The sequence below is a fragment of the Pan troglodytes genome, chromosome 6 (assembly GCF_028858775.2).
Source record: "Pan troglodytes isolate AG18354 chromosome 6, NHGRI_mPanTro3-v2.0_pri, whole genome shotgun sequence".
Classification (NCBI taxonomy): Eukaryota; Metazoa; Chordata; class Mammalia; order Primates; family Hominidae; genus Pan; species Pan troglodytes.
The window spans coordinates 53,341,956-53,366,213 of NC_072404.2; the positions used below are offsets into that span (position 1 = coordinate 53,341,956).

Genomic DNA, 24,258 nt, shown 5'->3' on the forward strand with positions numbered 1-24,258 from the left:
TAAATAAATAAATAAATAAATCATTATCCCCCTCAAGGGATTCTTATCGTATGGTCATGGTTCACGTGCTCAGACATGCATCTGATCCTCACACAACCCCTTGATGAGTATCAGTTATTGTCCTCATGTGGCAGACCGGGAAACTGAAGCACAGAGAGGCAGTGGAGCTAAGGTCTGAACTCACATCAGCCTGGCTCTGGAGATCACAGGTTTAACCTTTGAGCCTCTCAAAAATCAATCGAGGTGGACTTAATCTTCACAAATAGGACACTGAATCAGCTGCGGCACTGACTAATGTTGATGAAGCACTCAGGAGCTGACAGAGTCCTTTTACGTCCCTTGACTCACATGTTCCTCCGAACAGCCTGTGAGTAGGGCCAGCCAGGCCTCACTGCCCACTTCACAGTCCAGAGAATCAAGCCCAGAGTCAGTGAGACCCGCTGAGGCCCCGCCTGCTGCTTCGTCTCGGGGCGCAGCTCCCATCCCTAACATTACTTACAAAATCTATGTATAGGACGAACCTTGTTGTCTCTTTACCTTGTTGTCAACCTGCCCCCCATTTAAGATATCCCCCCCAACACAAGGCATGGGTGCAAAGGAGAATGTCTCTGCATCTCCATCAGATATTCAAAGGGATCATATTATACAATATTGCAAAATGAAAGGAAAGAAAGAAGATGGTACCAATCCCTCAAAAACATCTTAAGTCTAACTCAGGAAACCCTCTTAGTAATTGTCTCCTTCAAATACACGTTTGGAAGGAAACAAGTCCCCCACCTCACTCTGTGTGTGAGCAGACCCCAGCGATGGGGCCACTCATCACCATGTAAACCAGGAGCACCCTCCCAAGAACCCCAGTCCCCCACACACGGGTGTGACTGTCCAGGACTTCTTTGTCCCTCACTAGCCAAGCAGCCTGGTGGCAGATGTCCACCTGTGTGTGGGTGGCCAGCACCTAACATAGTAGGCACCTCCTAGACCCATGCTAGCCACAGTGAGCTGGCTGGAGGGGCGAGGGTGATAGGGGAGCCTGCCTGTCCATGCTCACCCTAGGTTAGGGGCAGTCTGGCTGAGTTACGCAGAGGCCAGGCTTCGACCCCATCCTCTGGAACAGAGCTCCTCACATTTCTTTTTTTTTTTTTTTTGAGACGGAGTCTCGCTCTGTTGCCCAGGCTGGAGTGCAGTGGCACAATCTCGGCTCACTGCAAGCTCCGCCTCCCGGGTTCATGCCATTCTCCTGCCTCAGTCTCCCGAGTAGCTGGGACTACAGGCGCCCGCCACCACACCTGCTAATGTTTTGTGTTTTTTTTTTAGTAGAGACGGGGTTTCACCATGTTATCCAGGATGGTCTCGATCTCCTGACCTCGTGATCCACCCGCCTCAGCCTTCCAAAGTGCTGGGATTACAGGCTTGAGCCACCGTGCCCGGCCGCTCCTCACATTTCTTAACACTTCAGGCCTGCCAGTGCCCCAGGGTTGCTGATACCCACGTGGGCTCCGTGAAGCACAGCACTGCCTCTTCCCTGGCTTCCAGGATGTGGAATCAGAAGTTGCCACTTGGCCTTGCCCCCCTGCCACACCTAGGCAGATCTTGCGCACCCAGAGAGCAGCATTACATCCATCTGAATAAACTGACAGAAAACAACCCCACAACTTAACATAAAATTCCAGATCACAGTTACTGCAAAACAAATACTTGGATTTATGAGCTTGGCTACACTACTCAGTGAGTTTTAAAAATCAAAATCCACCAGCACAATCAACTAACACAACCCAGACGTCCCTGGCATGCAGAAACCTCAAATCCTGACAACCCAGACCGTTGAGAAACATCTGGGAGGGGTCCGGGCCTTCTTCCCAGCCACAGAGTTAGAAAACAGGAAGGATTTCAGTCAAAATCCACGAGTAAAGTCCGTGTGGAGGCGGCTGAGAAAGGCTTTGTATTGCAGCAGAGGAGCAGAATTTAGAGGCAGGGAAGTGCTGTTTCCCATCGGATAACCACCACCGACCAGAAATTATTCAGATGAAATTTGGCCTAGGTGCCTCCTTCCCCTTTGGGAGCTTCTGGAAGATTCTGTCATGTTGCCACCTCTCTGGATGGGGCAAGTCTGATGGGAGGGCTGAGCTCAATTCCCCGGTGGGAGTCAACCCCAGGGTGGGGCTGGGCTTGCCCTCAGGGTGGGGGACTCACCACCTCCAATTGTTCTGGAAAGAACTTTGGAAATAACATCTGGAGCCATTTCACATGGATTTGCCAGAGAAGAGCGGATCAATGAGCCAGGTGTTTATGTGCACAAATTCATCTGGATTGTCACGCAACTTACATTCCCTGTGCACCTACTGGGCCCTAGGCCCTTTGCTGAGACTCAGGATACCCAAGAAACAGCAGTGCATCGCATCATAGTAGGGGCAGTCGGCCCAGGGGAGCAGATAGATTCATAAACAAATGATCAGAACACAGCAGTTCCTCCATCATCCTGATAATGCCCACACTCCCTGCCCCACCAACCTCCCCAGAATTGCCTGTCCCTCCTCTGTGCTCCCAAGGAGGCTGCAAATACCTCTGATAAAGCACTCCTCACATGGGATCCTGTTCCTGCTCACTACTCCAGCCCACTAGACTCCGAGCCCTTCGAAGCCTTGGTCACCGTGGGCATCGCAATGCACCAGCCGCCGCACCTGCTCAGTAAAAGTGTGCTGGTGAGGGTTCACCCTGCAAGACAAGACAGCACTCCACTTTGGGACAGAGGTGTCTGCCCTACGCACAGACATCTGGTGAACAACACAGAGCCAGCCCCTCATGCCTCCTGGGCTCCAGCTGAGGGCAGAGAATCACTGCCCCAGTGAACATCCGGATGGCTGGCTAGTCACTGGCCATGGATAGTTCTGGAGGGAAAAGGGCAGATGCTAGGGGACACAGCGGCAGGGCAGGGAGGCACCTTCCTGAGGACCTGGTGCTTGAGCTGAAACCTAAAGGATGAGGGTCAGCAGGCAGAGCAGCATAGTCCAGCAAGGGGTCAAAAATGAGTCCTGTGCAGCCAGCCTCTCAAAGCACCTGGGGGAATCAGGAGAGACCAAATAAGGCAGGCACAGCCTCAAAGGGCCACCATGAGGATGCAGGCACAGGTTCTTCCCGCTGGATGGTTTACAGTTTCCCAGAGCCATTCTCTGAGTACAAACAGGAGAGGAGCAGAGAGGCAAACAGGAGACTGGATCTCAAGGGCATCCCAGCCTGGGCAGACAAAGGGCCAGACTCAGGGAAGCTGGTTTAGGAAGGAGGAATGGGAGGTCTGCACGGCGATGGAGACCGGGGCCCAGCCTCCAGGAAGAAGGCCAGCAAGGGTGGAGCAGCAGGCAGGGCTGGGGGCCAAAGCCTGGCCAGGGGCTCTCCCATTCAGTGGATCTGGGTCCCAGGTATCAGCAGGGATGGGATGCCTGCCCCCCAAAAGTGGGGACACCATATCCCCCTGCCTTCTCAGAGGCAAGCAGGATCATAGATTTGTTGCTTGCATTAAGTTAGAAAACTAAAGCCTCTGTGCATCAGCAGCCTTTGCAGGCCTAGGGCTCTCGACGGGTGACATTCCCTGGTGTGTCTCCCTAAGGCATTTCAGATCTGCCCACCTCTGAGCCGCAAGCCTCTGCACTGGTAGTCCGTCCCACCCACACCCCCAGGCCAGCCTCACAGCCTCCACATAACTTCCCACCCCCCAGTACTCCTGCTCTGATGATGGGGGCTTATCTCAGCCGCCTCAGCCTACACCATGACACCTCCTGTCCACAGGGCCCCTTGGCCTCAACAGACCATGGCACCTCAGGCTTGGGAGCATCCCTGAACACCTCCTGGTCTCTAGCACACACATTAACTTAACATAACTGAAAAAGCTAATGAAAACAATCATGTCTAAAAGACTTCTGAAACATGGAATCCTGTATGTTTTTTATAAAGAGTTTCTAGGCCAGGCACGGTGGCTCACGCCTGTAATCCCAGCACTTTGAGAGGCCAAAGCAGGCGGATCACGAGGTCAGGAGATCGAGACCATCCTGGCTAACATGGTGAAACCCCGTCTCTACTAAAAATACAAAAAATTAGCCGGGTGTGGTGGCGGGCGCCTGTAGTCCCAGCTACTCGGGAGGCTGAGGCGGGAGAATGGCGTGAACCTGGGAGGCAGAGCTCGCAGTGAGCTGAGATCGCGCCAATGCACTCCAGCCTGGGTGACAGAGCGAGACTCCATCTCAAAAAAAAAAAAAAAAAAAGAGTTTCTATTGTTTATTAACATAATTCCTAGAGCTATGTGCATAAAAACATGATGTCTCCTCCAGTTTGGGCTACTGTTTAAAAATTACCCTAAACTAGGTGGCTTATAAACAGTTGCTTATTTCTCACAGCTCTGGAGGCTGCAAGTCCAAGGTCAAGGCACCACAGATGCGGTGTCTGGGGAAGACCCACTTCCTGGTTCATAGATGGCGCCTCCTTACTGCATCCTCACATAGCCAAAGGGGTGAGGGAGCTTTCTAGGGTCCCTTTCATAAGGGCCCTAATCCCACCCGTGAGGCTCCACTCACAAAACATATCACCTCCCCAAGGCCCCACCTCCTAATGCCACCATCCCATGGAGGGTTAGAATGTCAACATAAGAATTTTGGGGAGACACAAACATTCTGACCATAACACAGGGCACACGTGAGGCAGTTCCAAAAAACTATCCCACAGAAAGAAGAAGACAGACACTTCTCCAACAGAAGTCCTCAAGATCTCAGTGCACATATGCCCAAGGGCACAACACTCACCACATGCTAAAGTCAACAGCGCCAGAAACCAGAGGTGGGCCCGTCCCTTGAGTCAGAATGCCTCTGCCTCCAACGGTGCCCATGGCTGCTGTTTCCTCCCAATGCCTCCACCAAGCGCCTTGAGTGGGGGTCCCTCCTCGGGGATGGAGCCTGCAAGTGCTCCCTGAAGGGCGGTGGCCCTCCTTCCTCCAGAAGGCAAAGGTTTTCCTTCATCTGGGCCAGTTCCTGGTTCCTTCTCCTGATAATGGACCTCCTGCCATGAACTCAACAGGACATGCAGCTTCCCAAGCCTACCACATCCTCAGCTTCTGCCAGTTCTCTCTGCAAAAAGCAGCTGTGTGCTTGCCACCACCCACCACAAAGAAAGGACCCAGGGACCATGGGGACAGACCCTACTGAAGCCCACCAGCCCAGAGGGCTCAAGGCAGAAGAGCTTCACCATATGGGACTGCTAAGAGGAGAGCAAGGAGTGAGGGAGGAATTCAGACACAGACACACAAGAACACACATGCATGCACTGCAGGCACCCAGGCTGGAAAGGTGAGCACAACTCACCACACCACCCCCAGGATTCACAGCCAGCAAGCTCAGGGCAACTCTTTAGGGAGAAGCTGAACCAGTGCCCTCTGAAAGGCGGCACATCCAGGGTGCAGTGCAGCACTGCCTGCCAGCACGAAGCAGCCGTCTCCTAGGGAGGCGGTGGTCCCGCCCTGCCTCACTGGCCTAGCAGACCAGGCCCTTTCACGTACACCCCTCCCTGAGTCCCAGCTCTGCACCACTGGATCTGCATTTTCATGCCCATTTTAGGGTTGAGAAAATGGGCTTCATAAAAGCCTACTGTCCAAAACTGCCCAGGGTGTGAGTGGCACAGCCAGAACTTGACCCCACATCCTGATCTCTTTCTACTGCCTCTAGACCAGACATCCCATCCTAGCTGAGGGGCCCAGAGCCACGAACAGGGACACAGCAGGAGCAGGTGCCTGTATGTCCATAATGCCTGCATCCTGGCTGCCCCTGGAAAGGAACCAGCTTAAAAAAGGCAATGGGAGCAGCAATGCATCCCTGCGGTGGAAAGTAAGCTGTAGGGGAGGAGGAGGTAAAGAAAGGGATAAACCAGGCATGAGAAGAGGGGTGAAGTCACCTAACATCATAGCTGTCCATGAGTGATTTTCCTCAAGGGATAAAAAAAGGTACATGGCTGTTTTTTCCCTTGTTACCTCCACTGACCAAAAATCTATTTCACCAGTGAGAAAAACCAGTGCTACACTGGGTTCCCTGGAGTAGAGGAGCATTAGCCAAACAGGACAGAAGATAATGCTGCACGAGGACAGAGCTGGCAGCCCCGTTGCTTGTCCATGTTGGGTACGTGTGGGGTCCTCCAGGCCAAAGTGGGCCTTGAATCCTCGGAGGTGACGCTCTAGGTGTCTCGCTGCCTCACATCGAAGCAGAACTCCAGAAAGTTCCAAGAGGAGGTGGGAAAGCATCATTACCAACAGAAACCAGTAGATGGGCCATGGGGCCACCACACTGGGCTTTGTTCTCGTGAGTGCCTGGATGTTGCCAGAAGCGTGTGAAATTTAAACCATTATCTGGAGATAGCATGCCTTACTGCATCTTCCTTAACAACCAGGTGACACACAGCAAGATAAGCCTGTTGAACATCTTGTCCAGATAGGGCACTATTTATTCCCTCTTTTCTCTTTCAAGAACAAAAGCTGCTCCTGTGTGCATGCACATTTTCTCTGTTTCTATCTACCTCAAGATAAGATAATGGACGTCATAGAGCAGCTGAACTCTACAAAGTGGTCTGAACAGGAGGGATGCTCTCACATGTTCCCTCACAATGTGGAATATCTGTGCGCTCAAGCAAATGCATTCACTCAGACGCATGCACGCATGCACACACATGCAATCACAGGTGTGTGCACTGCTTGTCCTCATATGCATGAACTCAATCATGCATGCATGCACTGCACACATAGCCAGGCATATGTGCACCCACACACTCAGGCACATACACACCACTCTGGCAGGCCTCCTCACCCCTGCCTAATATTTCACACACCACATATTTAAAATGCCACAAAACAGAGTTCATTTGGAACCAGAGGATCAATCTGGGGTCCTTCCCTGGCCCTTTTGAGTGTGTGCAACTGCAGGACAGAGGAAGAGACACAAGTCCCAACCCAGGGAAGGCACCAAGACAATGATCCTCCAGATAAAGAAAGAAGACAGGCTCCCCGCCGTCCAAGACGTGCTTGCGCGTTTCACAGCTGGAGGCCGTGCTTTCTCCAAGCTCTTCTCTTTCGTTGGTTCCATTTACTCTGAAAATAGTCGATACTACTTAAATGGCAGGAACAGAACACTGAAGTACTAAAAAGGATGTCTGAGATAACTCTTCAGTAAACTCAGTTCTCCTTTATACAAAGAAGGAAAAATTACTCCTCAAGCAGTATAACCAACCTAGTGCAGCCCAAGCCACTGTGGTAAGTTGTGCAAAAGGCCTCTGTGTCTAAGGAGCTCCCCCACTGGATTACAGCTCAAGGATGTGTGGTGCAGAGGCTAACCAAACACACATGCAGCATCAGCCATGTGGAGCTACCCACAGTGGGTTCCCTTCAGAGCAATCCTAACACCAGTAACAAACCTAAGTGCCACAACGCTGGCTGTGCACTTTAAGCCTGACTTCTGCCCTTGGAACAGCCCTTACCCTAAGTCCTAGACCCAGAGTAAGGAGACTTTGCCCCTGTCAGGGGCAGGGCCAGGACCCAGCTCTGTCTGACCTCCGCCTTTGCTCCTAAATCAGACCTGTCCCCACATAGCATCTGACAGGCAGAAGTCAGTTCATGGGGAACCTTTGGCTGTGCAACTTTGCCTGGGACGTCATCACAGGGTGAGGAAGCCGAGAACAAGCCCAGGGTGTCCCTGCTGATGCCATGCTGCTCATGACAGCTCTCCCAGTATCGCCCAATGGCTCCGCTGGCCCAGGACCAGGGCTCTCGGATCAACACCAGGCCCTGACAGCTCTGATTCCCAGGCTCTCTGTGCTGCTGGTTTCGTGGTTCCAATTCAACCACGACTTTCCTTTTCCTTCTTTTCACACTTGGGAGTCAAAGTTAGAGACCAAAATTTTAAAATATGAGCATTTCTGGCCGGGCGTGGTGGCTCACGCCTGTAATCCCAGCACTTTGGGAGGCCAAGGCAGGCGGATCACAAGTTCAGGAGATGGAGACCATCCTGGCTAACATGGTGAAACCCCATCTCTACTAAAAATACAAAAAAAAAAAAATTAGCCGGGCATGGTGGCGGGCGCCTGTAGTCCCAGCTGCTGGGGAGGCTGAGGCAGGAGAATGGCGTGAACCTGGGAGGCAGAGCTTGCAGTGAGCCGAGATCGCGCCACTGCACTGCAGCCTGGGTGACAGAGCAAGACTCTATCTCAAAAATAAATTAATTAATAAATAAAATAAAATATGAGCATTTCTATGATAATGACATTCAAAGATGGGGAGACTCCTTGGGCTTCTATTTTTGCCATGTTCCTGGAAAGGCACAAAGCCCCTACTGGACCCTGTAGGGTATGTGGGACACAGAGGGGCTGCTGTATTTGCCCACAGACATTTTAGAGCAAGCTTGATGGAGGACGCCTGTCCGAGAGCATCAGTGCAATTTCTCATCACCTTACACCTGCAGGCCCCAAACACAAAGGGCCACCACATTTGGCTGACATGGCCCTCCTGAACTGGACAAGCTATGCAGGGGAATGGCCAGTGACAGGCCACAGCATTCACAGATGACCAAGATATCACCCAGTGCAGTGCCGTTTGCAAGTATGGGCTTAAAACAATGGCTCACACCTGTAATCCCAGCACTTTGGGAGGCTAAGGCAGGAGAATCACTTGAGGCCAAGAGTTTAAGAGCAGCCTGGACAACATAATGAGACTGTCTCTAAAAAAGTAAGAAAATTAGCTGGGCATGTGGCGCATGCCTATAGTCCAGCTACTGGAGTGGCTGAGGTGGGAGGATGGCTTGGGCCCAGGAGGTCAAGGCTGCAGTGAGCCCTGATCATCCCACTGCACTCCTACCTGGATGACAGAGCGAGACCCTGTCTCAAAAAAAAAAAAAAAAGTTTTGAATCACAGGATGTCCTATCAGTTGGCTCAGAGTACACTACAGCCCGTGTTCTCTGCCTTGGATGCAGATCTATATGAATTACACAGATGGCTCCCTGGTCTCTGGCTTCTACTTAGCGACCAGGGTGGCTGGTACCCACCACTCATCCAACACATTCTTCAGCACTGACTTCTCCAAAGGGCCGAATCAGAGGAGGGGCACCCCAGTCTTCTCACCCACACTCAGGCCTTTGAACTGTAAAAGAATCCCAAGAGCCCCTTAGAGGCCCCTGGTCACATCCTCAACCCATTAAGGTTTGACTGCGTGCATCTTTCCATCACAGGCACCCTACTCTAAAGTGGCCATCAGGGACCATCTGCTGGGGGTCTGCAGGGAAGCAGGCACTGAGGGGGAGGTCCTAACAGCACAGAAGCCCACAGGCTGAGACTCTGCACATTTTCTAGAGGAAATCCCCAACCCCGCAGATGAAATGACGCCAAAGAGCAGCCCCCGCACTCTCCAAGGACCTGGTCCTCCTAGTGACTCCCTCTGTGTGGTGTACCCCACTGGTCCGCCAAGCAGCCCCTGCCCCCCACCACTCCCACATTCATTACAGTCACACCTCTCTTACTAGATTTATTAATGTGCAGTCACAAAAGAATTGGCAAGTTCCATTCATTACTTGACGTCTAAATATCTGGTACCCAAGCTGGTGGTTTAGTTTAGTGACAGGATCTGAAAGGGGCCATACCAAAATGAACCCGAATTCTAAAGATAGAAACATTTCATTCGCAAACTTGAGTAACAGATCTGAAAGTCAAACTAAACAACCTGAGTTACTGACACTTCAGAGCAGACCCGAGAATAAATGATTAATTTACAAATTGCTGCCTCCTCTCCCATCGGGAAACTCTGCTCTTTCTGTAAAAGTGTCCTCATGAGCACTTATCTATGTAAATACGGTTGGCCCCTGCTAAGTAAGGGGGTGGGGGGTTGGGGGACATATAAACTAAGAAGGGGAATTCCATGATTTAACTTTCGGAAACTCCCGAAAAAAAGTTTTCGTTTTGTTTTTTGTTTGTTTTGCTCTGGATTAATCAGTGAGAGAATCATAAACACAGACTTACCTCGGCATGAAATACCTTGACCGTCAATAATTTGTTTGCAAACTCCACACACTTTGGATTTTTTAAAGGCCTTGTTCTTAAAAGTGTGCAGACTCGAGGTTAATTCTTCCGGCTGAAAAAGTAAAGGAAGAAATTGTCAACGTTTCATCTCATAGTTTGTTTCTTTTTCCTTTTCATTTAAGGGAGATAATAAATCTAGTGGAATTGTAAAGAGCAAAAACAGGAATTTTACCAAGCAAACAGAGAACAAGAAACCATCTTGGTGATGCTAAAATTCCCAAGACGACCCACGGATACCCTGTTAGCATTCCCAATTCCAGAGTCCTAGAGGGACGTTCACTCTCACCCAACTCATCAATCACCACATGGGGTGCCTAGAAACATTACATCAACCAACATCATTATGTGAAAATGCACTCCCTTCCAGACTTCAGCCGTAGAGCCACCTACTTCTGTGACAAAGTAATCCACATACACTTCTAGACTCTCAACCCTTTTTCTTCTGGAAAAAGTAATTAGCTAAACAGCACAATTATGTTATGAGGAAGTCAACTGGCTTTCCTGGTTCAAAGGTGTTCCAGAGTCACCATTAAGCTCTTGAGCCTCTCTGAGCTCTCCTGCAGAAGAAGAGACAGTCCAGCCTGTGATACACATGTGGTTCTTCCTCAAACACAATTACAAGCATTAGCACTTGGAAAAACTAACCACTCAGCTACCTATTCATGTTTGTAGAGCCAAGGCTCTCAGCTATATGATAACTTTATAAGAATTCAATTTGCTTTTAGAGTCAAGCACTAATCATATCTATTTGCTGATATGTGACCGTGTATTCTATCAGTACTTAATATCCATATGGATTCAGTGAGGCCATTACTCACCCACTGGAATAATTAAATTTATTTGAAAAGATGAAATGGTATTTAGAATGTGGAATAAATGGTACAACTACTTTAGAAAATGGTTTGACAATTTCTTATAAACTTAAACGTACACCTAACCTATGACTCAGCAATTCCATTCTTATTTACACTAAAGAGAAATAAAAGCCTATGTCCACAAGAGAAAGAAAGGTCATAACAGCTTTATATAACCCAAATGTCCATCATAATAACTATTCTATATGCTAGAAAGTTAAGTAGAGATCTGAAAAACATAAAAAGATCCAAATCAAACATTCATTGAGGAAAATGTAAGAATACAGTGCAAGATACACTGGATGCGATTACTGGCAGATTAGATCCTGCAGAAGCACAGGTGAATGAACTTGAAGACATCACAGTACAAACCTCCCAATGCAAAGCACACAGAGATGCGACAACCTAAATAAATAAATAAACAAGCATCAGTAAGCTGTGGGAGAACTTTAACCAACATAACATATGTGTAATGGAGACTGACGGAGAAGGGCAGGGAAGGGGGGATATTTGAAAAAATAATGGCTGAAACTTTTTCAACCCAGTAGGAAAACTATAAACCCACAGATCCAAGAAACTCAAGAAATTTCTTGGCCAGGCTCGGTGGCTCACACCTGTAATCCGAGCACTTTGGGAGGCAGAGGCAGGTGGATCACCTGAGGTCAGGAGTTCCAGACCAGCCTGGCCAACACGGTGAAACCCCGTGTCTACTAAAAATACAAAACATTAGCCGGGCATGGTGGTGGTGCCTGTAATCCCAGCTACTCGGGAGGCTAAGGCAGGAAATCGCTTGAACCCAGGAGGTGGAGGTTGCAGTGAGCCGAGATCGCGCCATTGCACTCCAGCCTGGGCAACAAGAGAGAAACTCCATCTCAAAAAAAAAAATATATATATATATATATATTTCTAGCCCAAGAAATGTGACAGGAACTACCCCAAGGCATACAATAATCAAATTGCTTAAACCCAGTAACAAAGAGAAAGATCTTAAAAACAACCACGGGGCCAAAAGACACATTACATGCAGGGAACCAACCAATAGGATAACAGGTTTCTCATTGTTTTAAAAAATATAAGTGAGAAGACAGCAGTATAATAGGAAATACTGAAAGATGGACACAAAGAAGGGAACAGACACCAGGGCCTACTTGAGGGTGGAGGGTGGAAGGAGGGTGAAGATTGAAAAACTACCTATCGAGTACTACGCTTATTACCTGGGGGAGGAAATAATCTGTACACCAAACCCCCATAACACACAATTTACCTATATAATAAACCTGCACATGTACCCTGAATCTAAAAGTTAAAAAAATAAACAAAATAAAATAAAACAAAATACTGAAAGAAAACTTGTCAATCTAGAATCCTGTACCCAATAAAAATAGCTCTTAAAAATAAAAGTGAACCAAAAACTTCTTAAAATATGCAAAAAAAGATATACAATTAAAGCCCAAAAAAAAATCATCACCAGCTGACACATATGACATATTAAAGACAGTGCTTGGGCAAAAAGGACATGGCAGATGGAATTATGGCTTTACACCAACAAATGAAGAGCACCAGAAATGCTAATTACACAGGTAAATTTATGAGTTTTTCTTATTATTTAAAGCTCACCAAAAGATAATTAACTGTTTAAACAATAGTGTAATGTGACATATGACATATGTAAAAGTAAATTTTCTGATAAAATAGCACAAAGTTCAGGAAAGAAGAAAAGGAAATATACTATTGATGACAGCGGTTGCTACCATCACGCTGGCTGCAGCAGGGAGGTGCGGCTGGGGCTGCACTCTCCATGGAGCCGGTGCGAGCTCCGCCCCTTCTGAGTTGGGGTGGGAACTCCCTGGGTGCCACTGCAGCTGCCCAAACTGCAGCTGTAGATCCAAGCCTCCCTGTGCTCTTGAGTGGGGCCAGGAGCAGGCAGGATCTGCCCCCCGGGGTGCAGCTGCAGCCACCATCCACGGCTGCAGACCTGGGCCTCCCACTCCACCAAGCAGGCGGGAGCTGGGGAAAAGCAGGAGCTCCCTGAGTGCAGGCAGCTGCAGCCACCCTCCCAGGCACAGGACCCAGGCATCTCTGCGGCCTGCACCCTCGGGCGCATGGGAAGCCCCCCCCCCCCCCCCGCCCACCATCCCTGCTGGCTCAGGAGTGTCTATTCTGGCTGCCTGGCCTGTCTCCTCTCCCGGCCCCCCACCTCTGATCTCAGAGCAGGATTGGGGACAAGTACCAGGGCCTTGAATGGCAGCGGTAGGCAAAGTCCTGGGCAGAAGGGGGTGGGTCCTCAGTAAGGCCCCACCTTCAGGCCAGGGAGGGCCTGTAGGCTGGGGACGGGCTGCCAGTCCCACAGACTGGAGTGGGGACTCATGGTGCCTCTTCCAGCCCGCCCATGGCCGCCCATGGACCAATCAGCAGGCACTTCCTCCCCTCCAAGGGCTTTTCCATGTTCAGACAGAGCAAGAGAGAGGACAGAGAAAATGGAGAGACCACAAGAGACCAGCTGCACAGAGGAGCTACCCTCTCTGCCGAGAGCTTCAGAGACCTGCAGAGATGTTGGGACTTCCAGATGCAGAGAGGAACTACCCTCTCCAGGGCCTCCTCTCTGCTGAGAGCAGCAGGGGTCAGGATGACCTGCCTACGGAGAGGACACTGTGGGTCTCCTCTGAGCTGTTTAACACTTAATAAAGCTTATCTTCATCTTCTTCACCCTTCCCCTGTCTGCCTATCTCATTCTTACTGGACACAGGACAAGAACTCAGGCAAAGGTGCCACTGGCCACAGAGGTTTCCAGCCAGAAATTGGACACCCCAAAGATCCCATAAGACTATTATAAGGCTCTCATAGTATTCATGAAGTGGATATAATATCACTTGAAGGTAGCCTGTGATGTTACAGAGGTATAGTATAAACCCTAGAGCAACCACTAAAATCATGAATTATAGGTAATAAGCAAACGAGAGATAAAATGAAATAATAAAAATTATTCAATTAATCTAAATGGCAAAAGGAAATAAAAGGCAGAACAAACAATAGGTAGGAGAAATAGAAAACAAGTAGCAGGATGACAGATTCAAACCTTGCCATATTAATAATCATATTTATGTAAATAGTCTAAGTATCTCAATTATAAGTCAACAAAAGTTGTCAGATTTTATATATATATATATATATTTTTTTTTTTTTTTTTTGAGACAGAGTCTCACTCTGTCGCCCACACTGGAGTACAGTGGCGCAATCTTGGCTCACTGCAACTTCTGCCTCCCGAGTTCAAGCAATTCTCTGCCTCAGCCTCCCAAGTAGCTGGGATTACAGGCACCCGCCACCACGCCTGGCTAATTTTTGTATTTTTAGTAGAGACAGGGTTTCACCATGTTGGTCAGGCTGGTCTCGAACTCCTGACCTTGTGATCCATCCGCCTTGGCCTCCCAAAGCGCTGGGATTACAGGTGTGAGCCACCGCACCTGGCCTTTTTTTTTTTTTTTTAAAGACAAAGGCTAGAAAGAAGAGGTACCTTGCTGATGTTAATCAAAGGAAGTTGGAATGGCTATATCAGACAAAGTAGGCTACAGATCAAAGAACATTACCAAGGATATAGAAAGTCCTCTCATAATAATAAAAGGATTGATTCATCAAGAACACCTAACAGTCCTAAACATTTAATCACTGATATGGTTTGACTGTGTCCCCGCCCAAATCTCATCTTGAATTCCCATGTGTTGTGAGAGGGACCCAGTGGGAGGTAACTGAATCATGGCGGCAGGTCTTTCCTGTGCTGTTCTCGTGATAATGAATAATTATCATGAGATCTGATGGTTTTATAAGGGGGAGTTCCTCTGCACAAGCTCTCTCTCTTTGCCTGCTGCCATGTGAGATGTGCCTTTCACCTTCCGAAATGATTGTGAGGCCTCCCCAGCACGTGGAACTGTGAGTCCATTAAATCCTTTTTCCTGTATAAATTGCCCAGTCTTGGGTATGTCTTCATCAGCAGCATGAAAATGGACTAATACAATCACCTAATAAAGAACTTCATGGCCAAGCGCGGTGGCTCATGCCTGTAATCCCAGCATTTTGGGAGGCCGAGGCGGGTTGATCACCTGAGCTCAGGAGTTCAAGACCAGCCTGGCCAACATGGTGAAACCCCGTCTCTACTAAAAATACACAAATTAGCTGGGCGTGGTGGTGGGCACCCGTAATCCCAGCTACTCGGGAGGCTGAGGGAGGAGAATCCCTTGAACCCAGGAGTCAGAGGCTGCAGTAGGCCGAGATCATGGCACGGCACTCCAGCCTGGGTTGACAGAGTGAGACTCCATCTCAATAAAAAGAAAAAATAAATAAAGTAAGGGAAAGAGTCCTGAACCAAGCAGAAGCCTTCACATAAGTTCTGATACCTACACTACAAGCTCTGTGGCCCAGGACAAGTCACAACCTCTCTTAAATAGAAAAGATATCCTCCCCCTCCTGTCTCTTAACAGCTATTGTAAATGACCAAACGCTGTATCATCTATCAGTTCATAGGAATCACTGGGGCAGTTTTTAAAACAGCTGACCCAGGCTCCACCCCAGACCAATTAAATCAGATTACCTGGAGGTTGAATCAGAACACTGGAATGTTGTCAAACCCCCCACCCCAGCTCCATCCCGTGATTCTAATTTGCGGCCAAGACAGAACCACCACTGTATATAACCGACTATACTGTAAGTATCTATATACATTTAAGGTACTGTTATTATGTAGTTGTTCCTATGTCGGTATCTGGTTTTTTCAAAGAGATTGCATCCTTTCTGATAACAGAGGTTGTGTGTTCAATGCTCTGCAAAAGAAGGATAATGATGCTGCTAATTATGCAGTTGGTAACACTAGCCAAGCGCTTCTGTGTCATTACCGTAATCACCACTAGTCTACAAACCGTGATGGTGAGATGCAAAACCGAGATGCAGCACCACACAGCCAATGGATGAGGCATAAGAGACTCAGGCCTCATATGCCTCAAGCCCCAGTCTCACGCTCAGACAAGAGTAGCATTCAAACACCTAACAAACACATCTCTCTATTGCAATGCAGCAGCTGGTAAGTACTTTTCACTCGTATTGCAGTTATTTGTTTATATGCCTTCTCTCCTGTGCTACATTGCAATTTCCTAGATGCAGGACACCAGGCTCTTTCCCCTTTGTCCTCTTAGGGCCCTGCCCAGCGCCTGGCAGACAGTGGACCATGGACCCTCAATTAATATTTGTTGACCAAATGAATTAGCCACAGTCTGTGGGCCAAGGAAAGATACTGTGACCTTTCATTCCTCACAAATACCTTTATTCCAACCAGGGAGAAAGAGGCACTGTTTTCCTGCAGCTTTCTTGCCCACTGGTCCACAGCTAGAAAACTTAACAGCATAAGCACTGTTGCGAGGGCTCAGCCATTTGAATTGCTGGATCTCTGAGGAGTTCATTTAGGATAGTGTAATAACATCTGCTCACGCTTCATCTGTACATAACATCTCTATTGTGAAATGAGACCAGACGGGATTAGACTGCCCTTGTTTTCACCTGATACTGTGCTTTCATTTCTCCCAAAGGGGGAGAGGAGGCAGCAATGCTGAAGCATTTAGCAGGCTCAGTTCAGGAATCTAAATTGCACTTAATTGTTAGGAACAAAATGTTGGAAGGGTAGAGAGCAGGCTGCTGGTTCCACAAGGACTCCCTGAGGGGGACACAGTAATTAGTGCTGGTCTTGATTGTGAGGTCTCTTTTGAGAAAGAAAAATCTCTGCAAAATTGAACAGGGAGGTGCTCCACATGAATGCTCCACTCTGCCGAAATGCAAAACCGCAGGGATCTCTCGGATAGGTTCTCCCGGCTAAAGGTCGCCCTGGCAAAATGGTTACACACGCAAAAGTGCAAAGCTGCATCAGCACAATCCCAGCTATGTTTTCCTTTCAGGAAATATTCAGCTCCACCATAGTAAGAGGATTTAGGTGGGCATTCAGGCACCTGGGAGACCTTCAGAGGCATTCTGGAGAGGCAGACACTGATCAAAAACACGTTCCCAGCCCAACTTTACTCTGATGTTAAACAGCCAGGAACACTTCCGGGCCTCGGGGATATTTCCCAGCCCACAGGGGGCCGGTATCTGGGGCAAGAGGGACACCCTCCACATCCAACACATATTGTTCCCACACTTCCAGGCAGCAGCGTTTGACCACTAAACTTTAAAAGGGAACGCAGTACACCTCAAGTGTACCAGCTGAAATTTTGACAGTTTTTCACCCCACAGAACCTTACAAAAGCTTCAGAAAAACAAATGCAATAACTTAGGGAAAGGGAGGCTGAACCTAGCGGGGAGCCAACCAGCACCGCTCTGTTTAATTCAGCAATAACTTAGGGAAAGGGAGGCTGAACCTAGCGGGGAGCCAACCAGCACCGCTCTGTTTAATTCAAACACCGTGAAGGGCCGTCCTGTGGACCACAGAGCACCGCTGGAACCCATGCGGTCCCCAGGGAACCTGTAAGGATTCCTACATCCCAGCGCATCCCCCACTTCATTGCAGAGCTAAAATGCCCTTTACCTTTGCAAGAAACACGCGAGGGATAGCAGGTCTGCGCAATGGCCAGTATCCCAATTCCATTGCAGGGAAATGAACCCAAGAAGCCTTTTCAAGAGGCAGTTGAGTTAGAAAGAGCTAAGCCTGAACCCTCTTCCACGCTTACCAGAAGACGCCCACACTAGGCAAAGCTCCACTGGCCCTCTCGCTCCTTGTCCTGCGCGTGCACACACAAGGGTGCACACGCACCCACGAGGACTCAGGCACGGACCAGCGTACACATGCCTGCACACACAGACGCGCGCTCACAAGCACACACGCGTGGACGTGCAGACGGGGTGCACAAACACACACTGACATACGCGCACTGACAAGGGCACACGCATACACATGAGCACAAGCGGGTACACACCAGCACAGCGTCCACGGGCACCAGTGCACACCCGGCGCAGCCCACGTGCGTGCAGCCCTGAAGGCGCCCGTGCCTCGCGCCCCTGGCCCTGCACACCAGCTCCGGGCCGCACTCACCTGGCGCCGGCGCCGGCGCGACCGGGTTCCGCGCGCGAACCCTCCCGGTGGCCCAGGGGTCAGGGCGCGCAGCCTCATGGCTGCCCCTGCCGCCCGCGGGGAGCCGGGCTCGGCCGGGCGAGGGTGGCCGCTGACCCCTCCCCAGCGGCTATCAGTGGGGAGGATGCCTCCCGAGTCCCCTGCGGACACAAGTCCCAGGAAATGGCCAACACGGGAGGGGCCAAGGGCTCTCCGTGGCCGCCGGCCCAGGTCCCAGCCGCGCGCCGCAGCCTCCACGGCCACTCCTGCCCGTCAGAAGTCAGACGCCGGGAACAAAAGCCAGGCGCGAGCGCACGGTCCGGCACGGCGTCCCTCCATCTGACACGAATTAGCCCTCCCTCCCCCGCCCGCCCCAACCGCAGCTCCGAGCGAGCGCGGAGGCACAGGCTGAGCCGCCAAACACTGGGAAAGTGGGTGAGGAAACGCCTTCCAGGCGGGGGGAGCAGGATCTTGCAGCCGCCATCTGATTGGAATTACCGACGCGCCGCGCTTGGCGCAGGGTTCAGCTTTACTAGGATTTCAAACCTCTCCGAGAACGCTGGCGAGGTGCTTAAAAGAATCAAAACCGGGCAAGCTCTGGCTTTCGGAATTTCTAAATCTTGACTATTATCCAGTCAACTCTGCATCTGTAATGAGCAGTAATCTACACTACCCTGATAATCTACACTAGCAAACAGGGCATTTGGAGTGGAAAGCAGGTAAACACCGAGGCAGAAAGGCTTTTTTTCTAATTTGCTTCTTCTACTAAAGAACTAGGAGCCTGGCCTTGCAGAGAGGGACACGCCTAACCAGGTAAGGATTTCAAGCAAAGGTCAAAGCACAGGACCGCCCGGGGCCTTGCACACCTGGGGGCTGGGCTGCACCTCCCTATCTCCCAGCCTATCCCTCCCTCACCCCCCCACCCCCACCCCCCGCCATCCTGCTCCTGGCAAATCAGGACAATTCACAGCACATCTGAAGTCCCGTCTTCCTTTGTGGGTCTGCGATTTTAGAAGGAAATTAGAAACCCGAAGTTCAGGAGGTGAAGATGACAGGGTGATGGGAGAAGATGGACAAGCCAGGATCCTGAAGGAAGGGTCACTTAGAAACGCCAGGAGGAGAGGCGGGCAAGATCCACAGGCAGATCCCTCCTTTCAATGCCTGTCGGACTTCACCAGCCTTCCCGGGGCAGTGGATCTTGGCTGTCTACAAGAAGCTTTGTGGCAAGTCTAAAACTAAAAGAACATGTTCAAGATGAAGCCACTGCCTGTGGTCTACGGGGGGCAGCGGAAGAGACTCCTGCCTCAGAGCAGGATAGGGGGCCTTCTAGTCTCAGGCCAGCTAACCCTGTACTCCTACCACTGGCCTTCACTCCAGGCCCAGCCTAGGGGCAGTGTCCCAGAGCTCAGCCTTTGTGGCTCCAACACTCTAACTTCAGATCTACAGCTCCACTTGCAACTCCACATGCCTTGGATGTGGGGAGCAGTCTGGGTGGGCTAAGTCGTGGCCTTTATGGCTGACATATGTGCAAATTCCAGCCATCAATTCAACTGGCCGACGTTAACCTCTCAAGTTCTGGCACTAAATATCCATCTTTCTGTTTCTGCAGTAGAAGAGCAAAGCTGCTCTTCAACTTTCAACTACAAAGGAAAAAACCTCCTCCTAGAACACACCATTCTGGGTTCCAATTCCTCACTAAATCATCACCTGGCAGACAAGCAGGCATTCTCATTTCCCCCTGTCCTTCAAATGACACCATTATTCACCTTTTTCTATATTCATTCCTTCATTCATTTTTCTGTATTCATTCATCATTTTTTTCCTATAGCATATCCAAACTTTAGTCTTTTCAAACATTTTTCCCTGAGAACACATCTGTATCGTATTCATTCCAGATTGCTTCACATCTGACACAATACCAGGTACATAGCAGTGCCTACAAACAGCTAAGAACAGGATATGCTGCTGTCGTGGTTGACCCAGGGCAAACACGCCCAGAGGTCAGCTGGATCTACCACCGCCCTTACCATGGTACCCACAGGAACCGGCCAAAGAAATCTGAATTCAGCAATGAACAGATAGCCCCCAGCAGGATAAAACTCCTCCAACCTGAGTACCAGGATTCACACTCTCTGGGGTCCACCCAGGAACAACGGCCAGGAGCACAGGCCAGCCCACTGCCTATGCAAGCCAGAGTGGAAGGCAAATGGTTGAAGGTGGCTTTTTATTACAGGGATTACCCTGAATCTGCTCTTACTTATTTAAAAGAGTAGCCATTCAGAAAACTCCCACACTTCATTACTAGTAACAAATATCGTGCGTGTGATAAACCTCCCCAGTGAGGACAACAAACTGATTTTTCACTGGCAAGAAACAGTGCTCAATCCTAAGGCGAATCCGCATTCATCAGCAGGCTGCCTCTCCAGGCCCTCTCCCTGCCCCCCACTCTGACCTCCTCCTGCCAGGCTTGCAATCTAGGCTCTTACACTCCAGGGTCCTTCTGCTCTGCGCCCTTGGGCTCACTTGGGGCTTCTCCCAAGGCAGTTTCCCATTCTCCTTTCTGGCTGAAAACCGCTGTCCTGGGCTCAGTTGAAGATCCGCCTCCCATCTGACCTCCCAGACTGGTTAATCATCCTCCATGGCTGAGCCACTCAAGGATGGTTGGGGCCCTGACCCTCTGGTGTGGTCATAAGTCTTGTGCCTCCAATAGGAAGTCCTAACCTTGTCTGGGATTTTCCACACACAGCACCAAGCAGGAGCAATAAACACTGGTGCAGGAATGAAAACATTCTCCTTTGCTGTATTTCCACCACATCAATACCGGTGTTCACTGCCTGTCTCAGACCACACCCTTCTGAGTCCTCCCAGAAGTAAGCTGTAGCTGAGGGTCTGGGGATGCGAAGGGACTCAGAAGCCAGGGCACAGACTCCTCCAGGCACAGACCCTCACCTCAAAACTTGGGTGGCAGACTGGCCTCACTCCATCTTAAGGCCACAGTGAGCTCTGTGCTGCTGCCCAGCTTCCAATTTTCTTCGTGCTTTGCCACAATCCTCTGTGCTTTTTACTCGCCGGGTTGTCTCACCCTAGCTTCTGACTGCACTTGGTTCCCAGGAACAAAACAAGGTTCTTCCCAGGAACAAAACGAGGTTCTTCCCAGGAACAAAACGAGGTTCTTCCCAGGAACAAAATGAGGTTCTTCCCAGGAACAAAATGAGGTTCTTCCCAGGGAGGATGAATTCCAGACAGCTAAGGCAGACATCAGCAAACCAGCCATCAGGAAGAGAGGCTACATCTCAACCTGGGTTGGAAACCCAGCTGGAACTAGGGGCATGAGCCCCTCCATGAGTCAGACTTTAACACCAAGTACAAGGTTCCCTGGGGGAGAGCTGAGGGGCCACTCGTGCCCGTTTTGTCACTGGAAACTGGAGGCTGCTCCTATGAGTCCATTCCCTCACACGATCATGCATTCACCCACAGATATGTGAGCAACGTGTGTGCTCGATGTCAGAGGAAATACAGCGGCTGGCTCACCCCGCCCCTCCCAGAGGGACAATCTACACGCAGTGTTAGGAGGGGTCACAGAGTCCACAGATCATGGGAAGAACTCCATGAATGGCCTGTGACTTGAAGCAGAAGCAGACACTCTCCAGACAGGAAAAGAGGTGAGGAGAGGCAAGGGTGGTAGAGCGCCGTATTTTTGGTGAACTGGCCAAAAGCTGGGTGGCTAATGCACAGCTGTGTTGGGACACTGAGGGTAGACAGGGCTCAAGAAGCAAGGACAGGGTGGTGAGCAGGATTGCACAAAGCAGTCACAAGGAAGGAGGCCCCAGTACCGAGCTGGGCTGGACTCCAACGTCACAGGGGGCTCTAACTGGCAAAAAGGAAAAAGCATCACAGGTGTGTGTTCATCCTGGAGGACCCCTGGCAGTCCTGGGAGGACACTTGGGAGAAAGCAGGAGTGGACATGGAAACTCTAGGTAAGAGAACCTCAGCCTCGGGCCACAGCCCTAGAAACACAGATAAATGTACAGGGGAGAGGACGGCCATAGCAGTGGAGAGGTGACGGGAGATTGGTCATGCACAGGAAGATTGAGCATAAGGATCTGTGAGAAGAAAAATGGGAGGCACCTTCCTTTCCATTGGGGAGGAGCTTGCTAGTCTAGAATGGGGGACATTATAGTAAGCCCTGTGTCGGGAGACAGGAATCAGATATTGGTGTGACTCAGAGTTTCCAATCTAGAGACGTAGATACATCTAGAAATCAAAGTAGATGTGAATGTGTGTATACGAACCAGTGCACACACACACATGCACACACACACAGAGATACTCCCAGATCTGTCCTTGGAGGGTGGGGAGGCTCCAATAGCAAGAGTCACCCCCAATGAGCCTGAAATCTCTTCTTTTTGGCCAGAAAGTAAGACAGCGCTCACAGAACAATGGGTTTTTTAACAAAAAGACACAGGGGCCAGCCTGAAGAGTCTCCCACCAGGCAAACTGTAAACAACTTGGACATCAAAATAGTGATAATATTGGATTATGACCCATTGAATACAATACAAATCCAAGACTCTTTGAGTCCCTACTGATAGAAGCAAATGACCGAGGCCGGGCGCAGTGACTCACGCCTGTAATCCCAGCACTTTGTGAGGCTGAGGCGAGCGGATCACGAGGTCAGGAGATGGAGACCATCCTGGCTAACATGGTGAAACCCCGTCTCTACTAAAAATACAAAAAAATTAGCTGGGCATGGTGGCAGGCGCCTGTAGTCCCAGCTACCCGGGAGGCTGAGGCAGAATGGCGTGATCCTGAGAGACGGAGCTTGCAGTGAGCCGAAATTGCGCCACTGCACTCCAGTCTGGGCAACAGAGCGAGACTCCATCTCAAAAAAAAAAAAAAAAAAAAAGCAAATGACCACAGAGACAGTCTCAAAGAGGCAATGGGAGTCCTGGGAGCAGGTTATTAGGAAGCGTAAAGGTCTCAGCTTCCATGCGTCGTGGGATGGGAGACTCGGGAGTTATGTGCAGCGGAGAGACAGAATCTAATAGGCTGTCACTGGTTGATCTTTAGAGAGAATACATAGTCTCTAAATACTTTCCTTTATTTACTATAAAAGGGAAAAGAGTAAGTCAACAACAGAGAAAGCTTCAGTCTCCACCTAATCAAGGGGTCAAGGTGACCATGACCTTGGATGGGACAAGCCATGGTCGGCGCCACCTGTGATTCAGAGATGAGAACATGCATTACCACTGGGTGTTTCTGCAGAGAGGCATCATCTAAACCAAATCCTCACCACACCTTGGCCAGACAACCCAAGTGAGGGGTGGAGAGTCCAAATCCTTAGTCCCTCTGACGTGTGCTCACAGAGCCACTGTCCTGGCAGGATCCAGCCCTGATTCCCGATTCCTAGCCTCAGTGCTCTGAAATTGGGGCCACCAGATACTCTGGGCAGATGACTCCCAGCTCTCCTCTACCCAGTACATGCCCGTCGACACGAAATCTGACACGGCCAGTCCCACTGCTCCATGGCTTGATTGTGTCTGAGTGTGAGGGAGTTTCTATGTGCCACCTAAAGCACATTTAAAAGCACTTTACGGCCGAGCACGGTGGCTCACACCTGTAATCCCAACACTTTGGGAGGCTGAGGAGGGCAGATCACGAGGTCAGGAGTTCAAAACGAGTCTGGCCAACATAGTGAAAACCCGTCTCTACTAAAGATACAAAAAATTAGCCAGGTGTGGTGGTGGGCGCCTGTAATCCCAGCTACTTGGGAGGCTGAGGCAGGAGAATCATGTGAATCCAGGAGGCAGAGGTTGCAGTGAGCCGAGATCATGCCATTGCACTCCAACCACGGGGAACAGTGCAAGACTGTCAAAAAAAAAAAAAAAAGGCACTTTGCCTCTGATATTGAAAAAGACTGCCTTCAGTTTAAGGAATTTCTGACATCAGCAAGTTGTTGCCAGCTCTCATCTGCAGAAATTGAGCCTGGCCCTCTCTCCTTGTCCAAAGGCGGGAACACTGGTCACTGGGCAGCAGGAGGCCCAGACACTGTCTCTAGGGGCAGGTCTTGTACCTGGGCCCTGTCCAAACACAGACTTTGGGAAAATCCTCCCTTTTGTCTCTTTCCCTGTGCAGCCAGCTTGTGCTCCATCTGAAATCCAGAAGGGACAGTGTAACAGTGTGCCTCCCGGGGCACTCACCCTCTGGGACATTCAGGAAGTGTTCAGGCACACTTGCAT

The 24,258-nt window shown here is 50.0% G+C and overlaps 1 protein-coding gene across 5 annotated transcripts in view; it reads right to left on the reverse strand.

Annotated features, from left to right (window-relative positions):
* TNS3 (tensin 3) overlaps positions 1-24,258 on the reverse strand; it is a 308,216-nt gene that overhangs the window by 244,179 nt on the left and 39,779 nt on the right. For 4 of the 5 annotated variants that reach the window (XM_016957426.3, XM_519088.9, XM_016957427.4 and 1 more), the window contains one exon: positions 10,025-10,136. In XM_016957426.3, coding sequence (XP_016812915.1) covers positions 10,025-10,136 — 112 coding nt within the window. Of the gene's footprint in view, positions 1-10,024; positions 10,137-18,001; positions 18,446-24,258 lie in introns of those variants that run through there. The other variant, XM_016957425.4, reaches the window with a different exon arrangement.